General features: G+C 38.6%; 1 protein-coding gene across 1 annotated transcript; it reads left to right on the top strand.

The window, feature by feature from the left end:
• LOC133000100 (sodium- and chloride-dependent GABA transporter 2-like) lies at positions 1 to 11,761 on the top strand. The gene is made up of 15 exons (XM_061069974.1): positions 1 to 149; positions 3,842 to 4,032; positions 4,735 to 4,869; positions 5,706 to 5,846; positions 6,402 to 6,489; positions 6,572 to 6,704; positions 7,381 to 7,515; positions 7,981 to 8,084; positions 8,250 to 8,374; positions 8,486 to 8,598; positions 9,680 to 9,817; positions 9,904 to 10,006; positions 10,085 to 10,191; positions 10,602 to 10,772; positions 10,885 to 11,761. Exons 2-15 carry the CDS (start codon positions 3,846 to 3,848, stop codon positions 10,993 to 10,995), a joined length of 1,791 nt encoding a protein of 596 aa, XP_060925957.1. The 5' UTR covers positions 1 to 149; positions 3,842 to 3,845; the 3' UTR covers positions 10,996 to 11,761.
• Positions 11,762 to 12,143: the final 382 nt, after the last annotated feature.

Raw genomic sequence — 12,143 nt, forward strand, 5'->3', positions numbered from 1 at the left:
GTCAGAGACAGGAAGAGCACTTGTCCCGGACAGACTGGGGGATCTACACTTGTCTTTTCCCCAAAAGGCAGCAGATGAATTCCCACCTAGAGCTAAATGGAAGCCTAACACAGAACCACAGACAACTGCCGTGAGGCTATCTTTGTCAGGTACTCTTTACAAGTGAACTTCCCTTAAGGTCATAAGCAGGTTGTTCTCTTTCTTGTATGTTTTGTTTCTTGTTTGTAGAAGTGTGTGAAAGTAATGTTGATTCATGTCAGGCACAGGAAACCAGCGGTATCCTCGCAGATCAGACACAACTGAGCTTTCCCTGGGCCGCCTGTCGCTGTAGTAAGTAGGCCAAAGGTTAGCGGCTGTGCTGCAGCTATTCCTCTCGTCAAGTGTTGCACCTCGCGCGGCTCTGTGACCATGACTGCGAGAAAACTATCAACGTGCATGTCTCTTCTGCACGTGTCTAACCAGGCCGCACAATAACAAACCCTTTCAAAAGGTATTCTGACAAAGCTGGATATATGTTGGAGAATGCATTTTTGCAGGGGTTGTTTTAGGAACATGTATTCATTAGCTGCATGTATGAATTTACAATTATTTTAGTTTTCCTCATCTTTAAATCCTTGAATGTTGATAAACTTAGGAACTGCAGAATGGAAAAAATAGTGTAATGTAATATGTATATATCATAGTTGTTGTGTACAGCATGGTCTGGGATTGGTCAAATAATCAAATCAGAAGTGCTGACAAAATATTTACCACTGAGCTCACCCTTACCCATCAGTGGTTGGGAGGTATAAAAACAAATGTGCCCAGCAGCAGACGAGACCAACAACTATTCCCTCCACTGCCAAGTAACAGCCAGTTACTCAATGTGCGGTAAAGTAGAACAAAAATATTATTGAGATATTTTTGAAAAAACTAACTCGGCACATAATCTTGTAAAGTTTGGTCAAGTCAGTTGGTACAGAGAGGAATGAGCTGTGCTAGGAACTGTTTCCACTTGTTACCCTCACTCCAGGAAACGTTCACTATAGACTGTTTGTGATTCACCCTGATGGCTGACTGCAGTAAACATTAGACAATGTTTAATCTCAAAGATGTTTTTGTTTTCATTTAAGGGAGTTGTAATCATCACACTGATGCATGTTGAAGTGTTCTTTCTGTGATTTGGTTTTAATGAGTTACTTGATGCTTTGATGATTGATAGCTGAGACCGACTCGCAGGTGGTTAAGTGTGTGTATCCCAGGACTTTGACACCATGGCTCCACACCACCATCGCCACTGTGCAGACATATTTTAACTTAATTTCTGTGTTTTACAACAGGTGGACATGGGGATGCATTGTGTTTCTTTATACGGTCTTGAGTACTTATGGTCTGAGTTAGATAAATCCTGCTAACTTTAATTTTGCCGCAAATAAATCAGAATGTGTTAGGTTTACAACTACAGTAAGTACTTGAGAAAGGAATTGTATCCACAACAGTTTCAACTGTGCTTTGTGTTCAGTGCAAATATTCAAATATATGAAACACGCTAAACCAAGATGTTGGATGTGATGAGCAATTTGGATTAGAATCAGCATCTCATCATTAAAGTGTGATGGCATGCTAAAATTGGCATTTAGCCATACAGCTTCACAGGGCTCTGTGTGTGTGGTTGTGGACTCTTGGGGATGTTATATTGCTTAAAATTACATTACATAATACAGAGCTTTGGTTTTGTACCCACTCTAATGTTGTGCTGAGACGGAAAGTGAAGCAATTATTTCACCACTGGAGGTGAATAAATAAATGTAGGCATGTAAACAGAAAGTGGTGTAGGTTGAGATTCCTCCAGTCACGCAACATCTACTTTGTGCACTCCTATCTGCTGCACATATACTTTTGTGGCATGCAATAGGAATATGAAGCCCCCCCACTAATTAAAACAGCTTCTTCTAATGACTTGCATGACACACACGATCTGTACTTTCAGAAACGGTTGATCCTTGAATTATACATTTTCTCAAATATTAACCATGTGCATAAACCTTCTACTTTGTTGTTGGTGAATAATTTCAGGAGCTGACAGCATCCATTCATTATAACTTTATAAGCACTCAATGCATAAACCAATATCACTTTTTCTTCTCTTGTTAACTTTCAACAATTGGATTCATGACACCTGGTCTCCGACCCCTGTTGTCACTGTTTTTCACTGTAACTCTTCCTATAGAACAAATGGCCAATGATATAAATTGTGGTTTTAAAACTTGACAATACGAATTTTATTTTGGAACATGTGTTTTTTCATAGTAAACTGGGTAAAAATGCTGTTTGGGCCTCATTAAAGCTGCAGTTGACTACTGGAACTAAAGACATCCCAACCCCAACAATTAATTTTGACTGTACCATTGGTTTTATATTATGCAGCACTAAAAAATATTAGGGTGACACGTCCTGTAGTTTAAGTAGTATCTAATTCAGCTGGAGGAACCTTGAGGTACTGAATTCCAACTAGATCCAAGGTTGCGGCTGTCTGTTTGGATCAGCTGTCTGTCCTCTTTGCCTACAAGCTTGTCTGTAGTATTTACACGCCTTTTTCAGAGCGAAAACATCTGGTCTTTTGTTCAGGGGCACTGTCAATCAAATTAAATTTAGTCTACATATCCATGACTTCATGTCTATTGTCTCAAAGAGATGGATTTAAAATAGGGTGAAGGTCAAGGTAAGATTTGGGGTGAGGTCTGCTTCAGCAACAATCCTTTAGTTTCAACAATTAAATAGGTCGCCTGTCATTGAGCTTGGACAAGAATATGAAATTTATAAATAATTAGTTGATTTATAGAGATGTGTTATTGCTAAGGGCAGAAACATCTCTAAAGAACAGAGAAACTGACACAACCATTAAAAGGCGTAGTCAGGTTGAATTCCCTTTGAGATGTCCAGACCATAAATCTATATTGACACCAATCTGCTGTCTCATCTCTCTTCGGCAATGTTCTGGCAAAAACTAATTCCAGAGAGGAACAAAAACAACAATTACTTGTGGCAAACAACAATTTCTGAAAGCAGGAGTGTTTAAAGCTGTTCCAAGTGGCCACACTGGGCAGCCTTCCATCACAGGGAAGGAGGATTATCATTCAAATGCAATACAAAGACTAAAACCATTAATTTGGTTACACCAGTTTGGCTTGTCTTGTGAAGGTAACCTCCCTTCAGTGATACTAAATAGCTGGTTATAAAGTAGTTGACTGTAGTATAATTATGCAAATAATTTCAAAGGGTATAAGAATTACCTAGCCCACACCTGAGAAACCTACCACGAGTAGAATCATCATCATTACCACCTGACATCCGACACCTTGCTAAAGAGAAGCAGTGCCAGCTATAGCATTAGCGGGATTAGTAAGACAATGTGATCAATAGTTTACTATGACGCTTGATGGATGTTATAGAAATTTTAAAAAGTCGATGATTGGAGAAAAATCTGTTTATCATTAAAATGCTTTAGTAGCACACATATTTTCCAGTCTAGTTGCTTCACTCCCACATTAAATCCTAGGCAGCAGAACAAAAGCAACATTGATGAAAGAATTACACCCTCATACCAAGCACCAATGACCCTCTGTTGACCTAATGTAGCAAGACTGCTGGCATTGTGCGAATTATGAAAATTAAATCATGTCGATATTGCTGCTGTAGTGTTTACTTGACTCTGAGGGGGCTCAGGACAAATGACCTGTAAATATAGTGGATGTATTCTTAAATTAAAGTTTGCTACTGCAAAAATGAAAACTTTTATAACATAAATAATAATAACTAAAACACCAACAAATTTGTCCTGTTAATCTTTCTTCTGTTACAGTGCGATGGATGAGGCCCACAGTTCAGAGGTCAAGTTCAGGCTGAACAAGGCTCCAGCTCATCCTACGTCCATCACCACGGCCAGAGGACAGTGGTCAAGCAAAATTGAGTTCCTCTTGGCTGTTGCAGGACAAATCATTGGCCTGGGAAATGTTTGGAGATTTCCTTACCTGTGCTACAAAAATGGCGGAGGTGAGTTTCATCATAATCTTAAGGAAACAGACTCAGTCAAAGAAAAAGCTGCTGTTTTTCTCAAATACTTTGAATATGAAAAACAACTCAAACAGTTGCAGTGGCATTTTATTTGAGTCATGGAAATATTTGCCTGTGAATTGGCTAAAATCCCAGATTGAGAGTCAGTGGACTAAGGTGTATGAGCAAACAGACAAAACACTGTTGGTGGAGTTATGCACTCTCCAAACTAGAAGTGTGCTTGGAGAGTGCACAACTAAAGACTAACACTCTATCGCACCATGTTAGAAGAAAATGATTGGATCCGCCCCCTGATCCAGATACACTTCACTGATTAATGAGTGTTGTGGTAATCCGTCCAGTCATTCTTTTGTGATGCTGCTAACTATCAGACTATTTAAAAAGAAAACATGACCTCCTTGGCTGAGGTAGAATGGCTGCAAGTAGCCGGCCACAAATGAAGACACTGTGCCAATGCGCGTCATAAAGAAACACACTGTGAATACAGAAACACAAGTTGATCACAACACACCAGATATATCCAATAGAAACCTAAAAGAGACTTATTGTAAAAGGGATAATAATTACTATATACATGTTTTAACATTCTGATTCATGATTCCAATATTATTAAAGATTAGATGTGGGGTTAGCATTTTGCCAATATTGTAGCTCTCTTATGCTTCATCTTTCTTTCCATAGGTGTGTTCTTCATCCCGTATATACTCTTCTTTATTACCTGTGGCATCCCCCTGTTTCTGCTGGAGACCTCTCTTGGCCAGTACACCAAACAGGGGGGTATTACCTGCTGGAAGAAAATCTGTCCCCTGTTTGAAGGTAAACATCTGGATTTACAATATGAACTATATGGAGTGTATTTACAACAAGTTAAGACATTTTCAAAGTAGAACATGTGTAGTAATGTTAAAGAGATGCCTGCTATTTATCTGGTGCTTTTTTGATGTTATAGGCCGATTATCAATGCTTTTAGACATAACAATAAAACAGCCATACAATGGCATGTTATGTGCACACTCAAATAAAAATGTATAATATATGTAACAATTGTTTCATATATTATTAACTCTTATTGGACCTGTAAGTCACAGAAACATGTGAAAATTAATATGAAGTTTCAGTCAGTTTTTTTTTTTTTAAAGAAGATGCAGTCAATGTAAATTGTTTGCACAAACCAACAAATGTGGAAATCAGACTCAATTAATGTAATGGGATCGAGTTAGATTCGGTAACATTTCCCACTATATGATTACTTTTACAAATGTCAGTAAAACTGATCTCAAAAACTTTTTAATTACATCTTTCATGATAGGACATGTAGGGCTGAACTAAGAATGCCCCAAGGAAATCCAGAGTTTGAGTACAACACCCCAAAATACAAAGTGTTAGGTGGTTCATCAGGTTCATTTAGTCTGCTGGTACTTGGTGAATTAAAGTTAGGGTTGGTTTGTTGTTTCTGCAGTAGTAATAAAAATACATCAAATAACAACTTCTTAAGTGTATTATGTGCAATGTATCACTAGGCTTCACAGTTGTGCCCTGGACACAGTCACTTTTAATGTTTCCAGAAGTATTTGAGAAGTATACTGTACATGGCTGCTGTATTAATTGAAAGTCGTGTTTGTTTGTTTGTTTGTTTGTTTGTTTGTCTTCAGGGATAGGTTATGGCAGTCAGATAGTTGTTTTGTACTCTAGCATTTATTACATCATCATCCTGGCCTGGGCCTTCCTGTATCTGTTCTCTTCCTTTAACTCGGAGCTGCCTTGGGCGAGCTGCAGAAACAGTTGGAACACAGGTATGTTATAATGTGACTGTAGGCACGCACACACATGATTGAATATATGGAATTTAGCTTTAAGGGCACAATGACTCATTGCCATTTGACAGTCATAACATTTGCGGATCAACTCACGGTCAGTGAGTCACTGCTTTAGAGATTCGTCAGAAGATTACAGGAGCTGGCTTGGAATCTGCAGTTTAAAGTTCAGCTGCAGGAATAATTGGCTTATGTTCAAGTTACATATAACAATATTTTTCCTTTACACTACTGCCCATCCCTCTTGACTTGCATATTCTCCTAATAACAAGTCATATGTCCCACTTCACCAAAGTTCCCTCCTCCTTTCTGGGCTTCCACTACATATAGACTTGACTTCAATATTTCAATATCTTTAGATATTACATACAACTGTAAAGGTTGAAGGGCGAGACAGGTGTACTGTGCAGCAGACAGCTTTTCCTAACTGGACAGCTAGACAAGGACTTGGCAGGATGTGGCAGTGAACAGCAGGAAGAACAATCTGAAGAGATCAGTGTCTAGTTTAAAACGTCCTGTGTTTCTGTACAACAGAGACGTGTGTGGAGTTCGATAGAAAAGCTGATTCTTACAACTGGACTGTGCCAGAAAATGCAACGTCACCTGTGAGAGAGTTCTGGGAGTGAGTATGAAAACAAAGCCCAAAACCTTAGTTGAAGTGTCTTTCCATTTATGAATTAAAAAACTGAAGATGTACTTTGCAGGAGAAGAGTTTTGAATCTCTCAGGGAACATCAATGAATTGGGCAGCATACAATGGGAGTTAGCTCTGTGCCTTCTGTTGTCCTGGATCATCTGTTACTTCTGCGTCTGGAAGGGAGTGAAGTCCACGGGGAAGGTACAACAACCATTTTCTGTTTTATGCAATACAGCAAGCAAGTGTTAAAGGACAATGAATCCTGTAGGACTTCCTGATAACCAAATAAATGGTGGTCAGACTTTTCATCTCCTCTTTGAAAACTGCCCTCGTATCACCTCACAAGATACTAGGCCTCTATCACGACAGTTCGGTCATAGATGTGTGGTTGTACAAAGTTCATGGTTAACTTCAAATGTGTCGAGCAGAAACGTGTGACAATAAAAGGAACGGGAACAAGCCTGTCAACGCTGACTTTAGCTAATAATTACACTACTTCAGATAGAACTTCTCAAGATAATAACTGGTGACATACGTCCCATACGTGGAATATCTCTTGACATGGAACCAGTGATGGATGTCAGTCAGTCCACCGAATCAATCAACTACTCTATGTTAATTTGTAAATGTGCAATACTTTGAGTTAGAAAGTAACCGTGAATCCGTCCATCTCTGTACTTTGTTGTGTTGGGCTTTGTGCCCACAAGTACATTGTTTACCTGGCGATGGGAAGGGTTGATTTTAACATTTTAGAACCTTAGAACCATTCTACAGCTGCTCCTCTCAGACTTGGCAGATCGCTTCATAAAATTAATTACAATATAAATTCTTGTGGTTAAAAAGCCTCAGATTAACGTGTGCCGTGGCTCTTCCCCAGGTGGTTTACTTCACTGCTACCTTTCCATATTTGATGATGATAGCGTTGCTCATTCGTGGAGTCACGTTGCCTGGGGCCTTAGACGGGATCAAATACTACCTTTACCCAGATCCTTCCCGCCTCGCTGATCCACAGGTATGCACCAATTTCAATATGATACCTAGTATTGAACATACCACTGTTTCCAAAGATGTACAGATATATAACAGTGATTTTTTTTTATAAATGTACCTTGAAATTTGAATATTTCCATTTGACTAAGCGAATTTTAGTTTAAATATTACATTTAATTGAAGCATTATATAACTTGAATGAACAAACATGTACAGAAAATAATGTAGCCATGTACAAGGTGGACATTGAAGGGGGAAATCAGATGGTTAAGGTGCGTACACGTGGTTTTACGCTGGGTCAGAGTTCAAACAGATTAGCAAACGGTCAGTTTTGCTTAGGTCACAAACCTTGACAGCCATGTAAAACATTATCAAATGTCCATGAGGTGATTCTGTGGTCACTGTGTAACTACGGAGTTATAACACAGTAAATGCCTTTCATGTGTAATTGACTGCGGATGTAAAAATGTGTCTTTTTGTCTTGCAGGTGTGGATGGATGCTGGCACGCAGATATTTTATTCCTATGCTATTTGCATTGGATGTCTAATTGCACTTGGCAGTTATAATAAGTACGACAATAACTGCTTCAAGTAAGTTTGATATGATATTTAATATGTACTCTGTGAGGTCATGCCGTACTATTAAATCGCTGTGTTGTATTAATGATTATGGATTGTGGGGGTTAAATCAACACTATAGGAAGAAGAGATGTGTTATTGCATTTAATAATGGTGATTTTATTTTTTGTTTTGCAGGGACTGTGTATATTTGTGCCTTCTGAACAGTGGGACCAGTTTTGTTGCAGGCTTTGCCATCTTTTCTGCACTTGGTTTCATGGCATATGAGCAAAACACACACATATCACTAGTGGCAGAGTCAGGTAAGTGCATGTAAATTAATATGTAATATAATATACATTCATTGCACATGTAAAGAACTCAATTATATATATATATATATATATTTAAAATAAATGTCATGTTTAATGCAGGTCCTGGCCTTGCGTTCATTGCCTATCCTCGAGCAGTCGCCATGATGCCTTTTCCTCAGCTCTGGGCGTTTTTCTTTTTCATAATGATCATCCTCCTGGGTCTGGACAGCGAGGTAATCTTCTCGAGAATTGAAATTGGTCTTAAAAGCACCTTTTTCTTCTCAATAAAATCTTCAATTGACGACACTATACTTTTATTTGGCCTTTGCACTGGCATCAGCCATAGCTGGAAGCTTTATGTTCTCGGGTTGCCTGTAAACACAATAGCTCAAATTCTATAAATTAGGTTCAAAAGTTCACTTGGACACAATGATGATCTTGTTGGACTTTGGCCTTCAAGCTCACAGTTACCTCACAAACGATGCTCCTGGTCTTGTGAAGGTGTTTTCTGTGACCTCTCAACTTGTTTTTTGACCATAACTCAAGAAAGAATATGCTTATTTAAAAAAAATAATACACTTAACACCCTTCATTAAATTATTTTAAATGCTTACATATATGAGTAGGGAAAAACATGACACATGATACAGTGAGGTGGTAATTCTAGTTAATAGTGGAATACAATTATGAAATACTTGCAAATTGAAGGCTTCAATTGATGGGCTGCACTCTTTGTTGGTTTCAGAACGACACAGTTGTCACTTTGTCGTGCAGCGCCTACATTGATAAAATAACGAATGCACTTGCACCCGTCCGAGCACCCAAGGGTTGCAAACACATCTGCCCGTTAAAGATAAAGACAGATGTTACTCTGATAAGTTTACACAAACTACACCCATTGTTAACTTCAGAGAATAAGAACAACCCTTGTGAACCATATGCGTCTGGTGCAGCCACTGTATTTCTCCATTGTTAAATCAGCAAAATCTAATTTGGAAAACGCTTTGAATTCACTTGTGTCATAGCTTGAGAGGATAAACTTAAACCATTAAAACTGAGTGTTACTTATTTGGATGTTTTTATGAGATGCCTTGGCCAAGCAATGAGAAATGTAGTAATGGGTGGATTCAATTCAAGGTTTTGGATGAAGAGTGTTTCGAAAATATTTCTCATACACATATCTCCAATGACATTTTGTCACGCTTTCATATTTGAGAATTAGAGAGAGAACTGTGCAGCCTCGATGGAAGTTAAGTGTGTCGTTGGGTGACGCACGGGAGGAGTTACTGTATAACTGAGATGTTTGTGTTTCAGTTTGTAGGTCTGGAAGCTCTCGTCACAGGAATTTCCGACATCAATCCGGCCTTCTTCCACGTTGGCCACCGACGCAAACTTCTTCTACTTGCCATCAGTGTTGTCAGTTTCTTAATTGGCCTTGTGATGGTGACAGACGTAAGATCACATTCAAATGTCACATTATTAATAAAGAACACGTTTACCGCTATGAGAGAATGACTAACTGAACTCCTGTTTCACAGGGTGGACTGTACATCTTTCAGTTGTTTGACTACTATGCCTGCAGTGGGATGACTCTTCTCCTCTTTGCCATATTGCAGTCTGTCAGTGTTGGATGGGTGTATGGTGAGTACACTAATAAGGAGGATGTACACCTCTTCTCAGTGAATTTGTGATCTTCAATACTTTTACATCTGCTTACAGGTGCAGACCGTTTTTTTGGAAACATTGAGGACATGATTGGATACAAGCCTCTGTCTCTGCCTCTGATTAAGTACTGTTTGAAATATGTCACTCCAGTAGTCTGCCTGGTGAGTAACTTACTGTTGGGTTTCCGTTATTGCACTGCATGCAATGATGTTTATGTGTGTTTTGTTGCTTCTATTTGAATTAAGCACAACATAACTTTACAAACGACTAGCTAGTATTATGCTAACGCTTAACCTTGGAAGTTATGCTAGGTAACCATTGTAGGTTAAGCAGGCCAGTCGGGGTAGCAAATACATTTCACCAAATAAACACTGTTTAATTCCTTTCTCACATGTCTTGGTTTTGGACAGACGTACAAAATATATACTGTTAATATATTTTGTTTCTGTACTTATTTTTCAGTTTAGTTCAGGTCCACTAAGATTTAGCTTTCACGTTTGCTCAGAGTGATTTAATTTCATCACGACTGTGTTCCTGAAACTTAAACTGTTTTTCTCTTGACTATTTTCAGGCCACATTTATTTTCTCTTTAATCAAACACACTCCTTTGAAGTTCAACAACAACATTGAGTATCCATGGTGGGGTTATGCTCTTGGCTGGTGGTTCACTCTCTCCTCCACACTCATTGTTCCCATCTGGATGCTGTACAATCTGTGCACAACTCCTGGTACACTACGACAGGTGAGCTTGTGTTTATATATATATATATATATATGTGTCATTTTATCTGTTTCTTATTAAAATGGTTTCATTTGAGTAAAACCGATATGATCTTCTCTTTCTGCTTTGTTAGAGGATCTCCATCTTGTGTACTCCAGCTGACGACCTTCCTCTGGCCATCTCAGCAAAAAAGGCTCTGGAACTGCTCGACTTGAGTTCCCCTCCTGACAGCATTATGTCCTAGTGAGAAGAGACAAACTGGAGCAGCTCCACTCAGCACTTTTTTACATCTATTCATGTAGCAGAGAAGGCTGGGACATCCTGAAGGAGCCTCCAGGACGTCCCAATGTGATGTTTCTGACCGGAGTACTGCCACTGCTCAGACAGGCAGGAAACATATGCAATCACAAGTTTGTATTCTTGTTAATCATTGTTACATTATTCTTATTCTTACATTAGTAAGATGGTCAGAAACAGATCTCAGTGGTGGCAAAGGCCAAAAGACACACCCACTCCAAGTATCACCCACAATAAGACACGCCCCTTTCAAGTAACGCCCACCGAAAGGCACACCCACTCTATGATATAATTGGATGTTAACCCAATCATTAATTAGTGCGTGTTGCTGCTATACGTCAGCAAGCTGTGAATGAAATACTACGCCAGGCAATATATGTAAACAAGGGAGCTGTGGTGTGTTTAGATAAAATCATTTTACATTTACATGATTTTTATTTTCAAAATTTATATATATGATAAATGTGAAGTACATCAGGGTCACGTGAACTGAATTGTTTTTTTGATGGGAAATAATTCATTGTCTTAAGGAACTGTAAAATCCCCCAGGTGTCAAGGATGGATTTGAGGAAAATCCTATAGTGAGACCCTGGCTATATCCTCTTTTCATTTTCTTATAGCAGTGGAACAATACTTTATACTAAATAGACAAATCAATTTATAAGATAAAAAATGATGAGTTAGGTGAAATTCTGATGTAACAGCAGGATAAGATATTTACCTTTTATGGTTACGGTAGAAAAATAATGGAATATAAGTATAATATATTATTTAGTGTAATTCAATCATTAGTAGCTCATGAATAGAGTAAAATAAGAAAATATTACTGTTTTGTTAGTTTTATGAATATGATTATATTTTAAATGGTAGAGTACTATTAGTGACTAATTTATGTAATGCAGTATAGTCTTCCATGAGTTATATGGAAGCCATATTGGCGTAGGGTCCAGATGCCAATGCAGTGTCTACATATACATACATATTGCAATTCCTGTAGTTCGCGTTCTTTTGTATGATTCAGTAAAGGAGCAGACATTCCCTCTGTGTCGCAGTCTGGAGACAGACCCTTTGTGATCAAAGCAGCGAGGTTAGCTG

Source organism: Limanda limanda, chromosome 4 (assembly GCF_963576545.1).
Source record: "Limanda limanda chromosome 4, fLimLim1.1, whole genome shotgun sequence".
Lineage (NCBI taxonomy): Eukaryota > Metazoa > Chordata > Actinopteri > Pleuronectiformes > Pleuronectidae > Limanda > Limanda limanda.

Bases quoted from the DNA above. Each gene is read 5' to 3' on its own strand.
- LOC133000100 (XM_061069974.1), top strand. From the start codon at position 3,846: ATGGATGAGGCCCACAGTTCAGAGGTCAAGTTCAGGCTGAACAAGGCT. The intron at 6,490-6,571 runs GTGAGTATGAAA...TGTACTTTGCAG, and splicing joins CCTGTGAGAGAGTTCTGGGA to GAGAAGAGTTTTGAATCTCT. The intron at 7,516-7,980 runs GTATGCACCAAT...TTTGTCTTGCAG, and splicing joins CCCGCCTCGCTGATCCACAG to GTGTGGATGGATGCTGGCAC.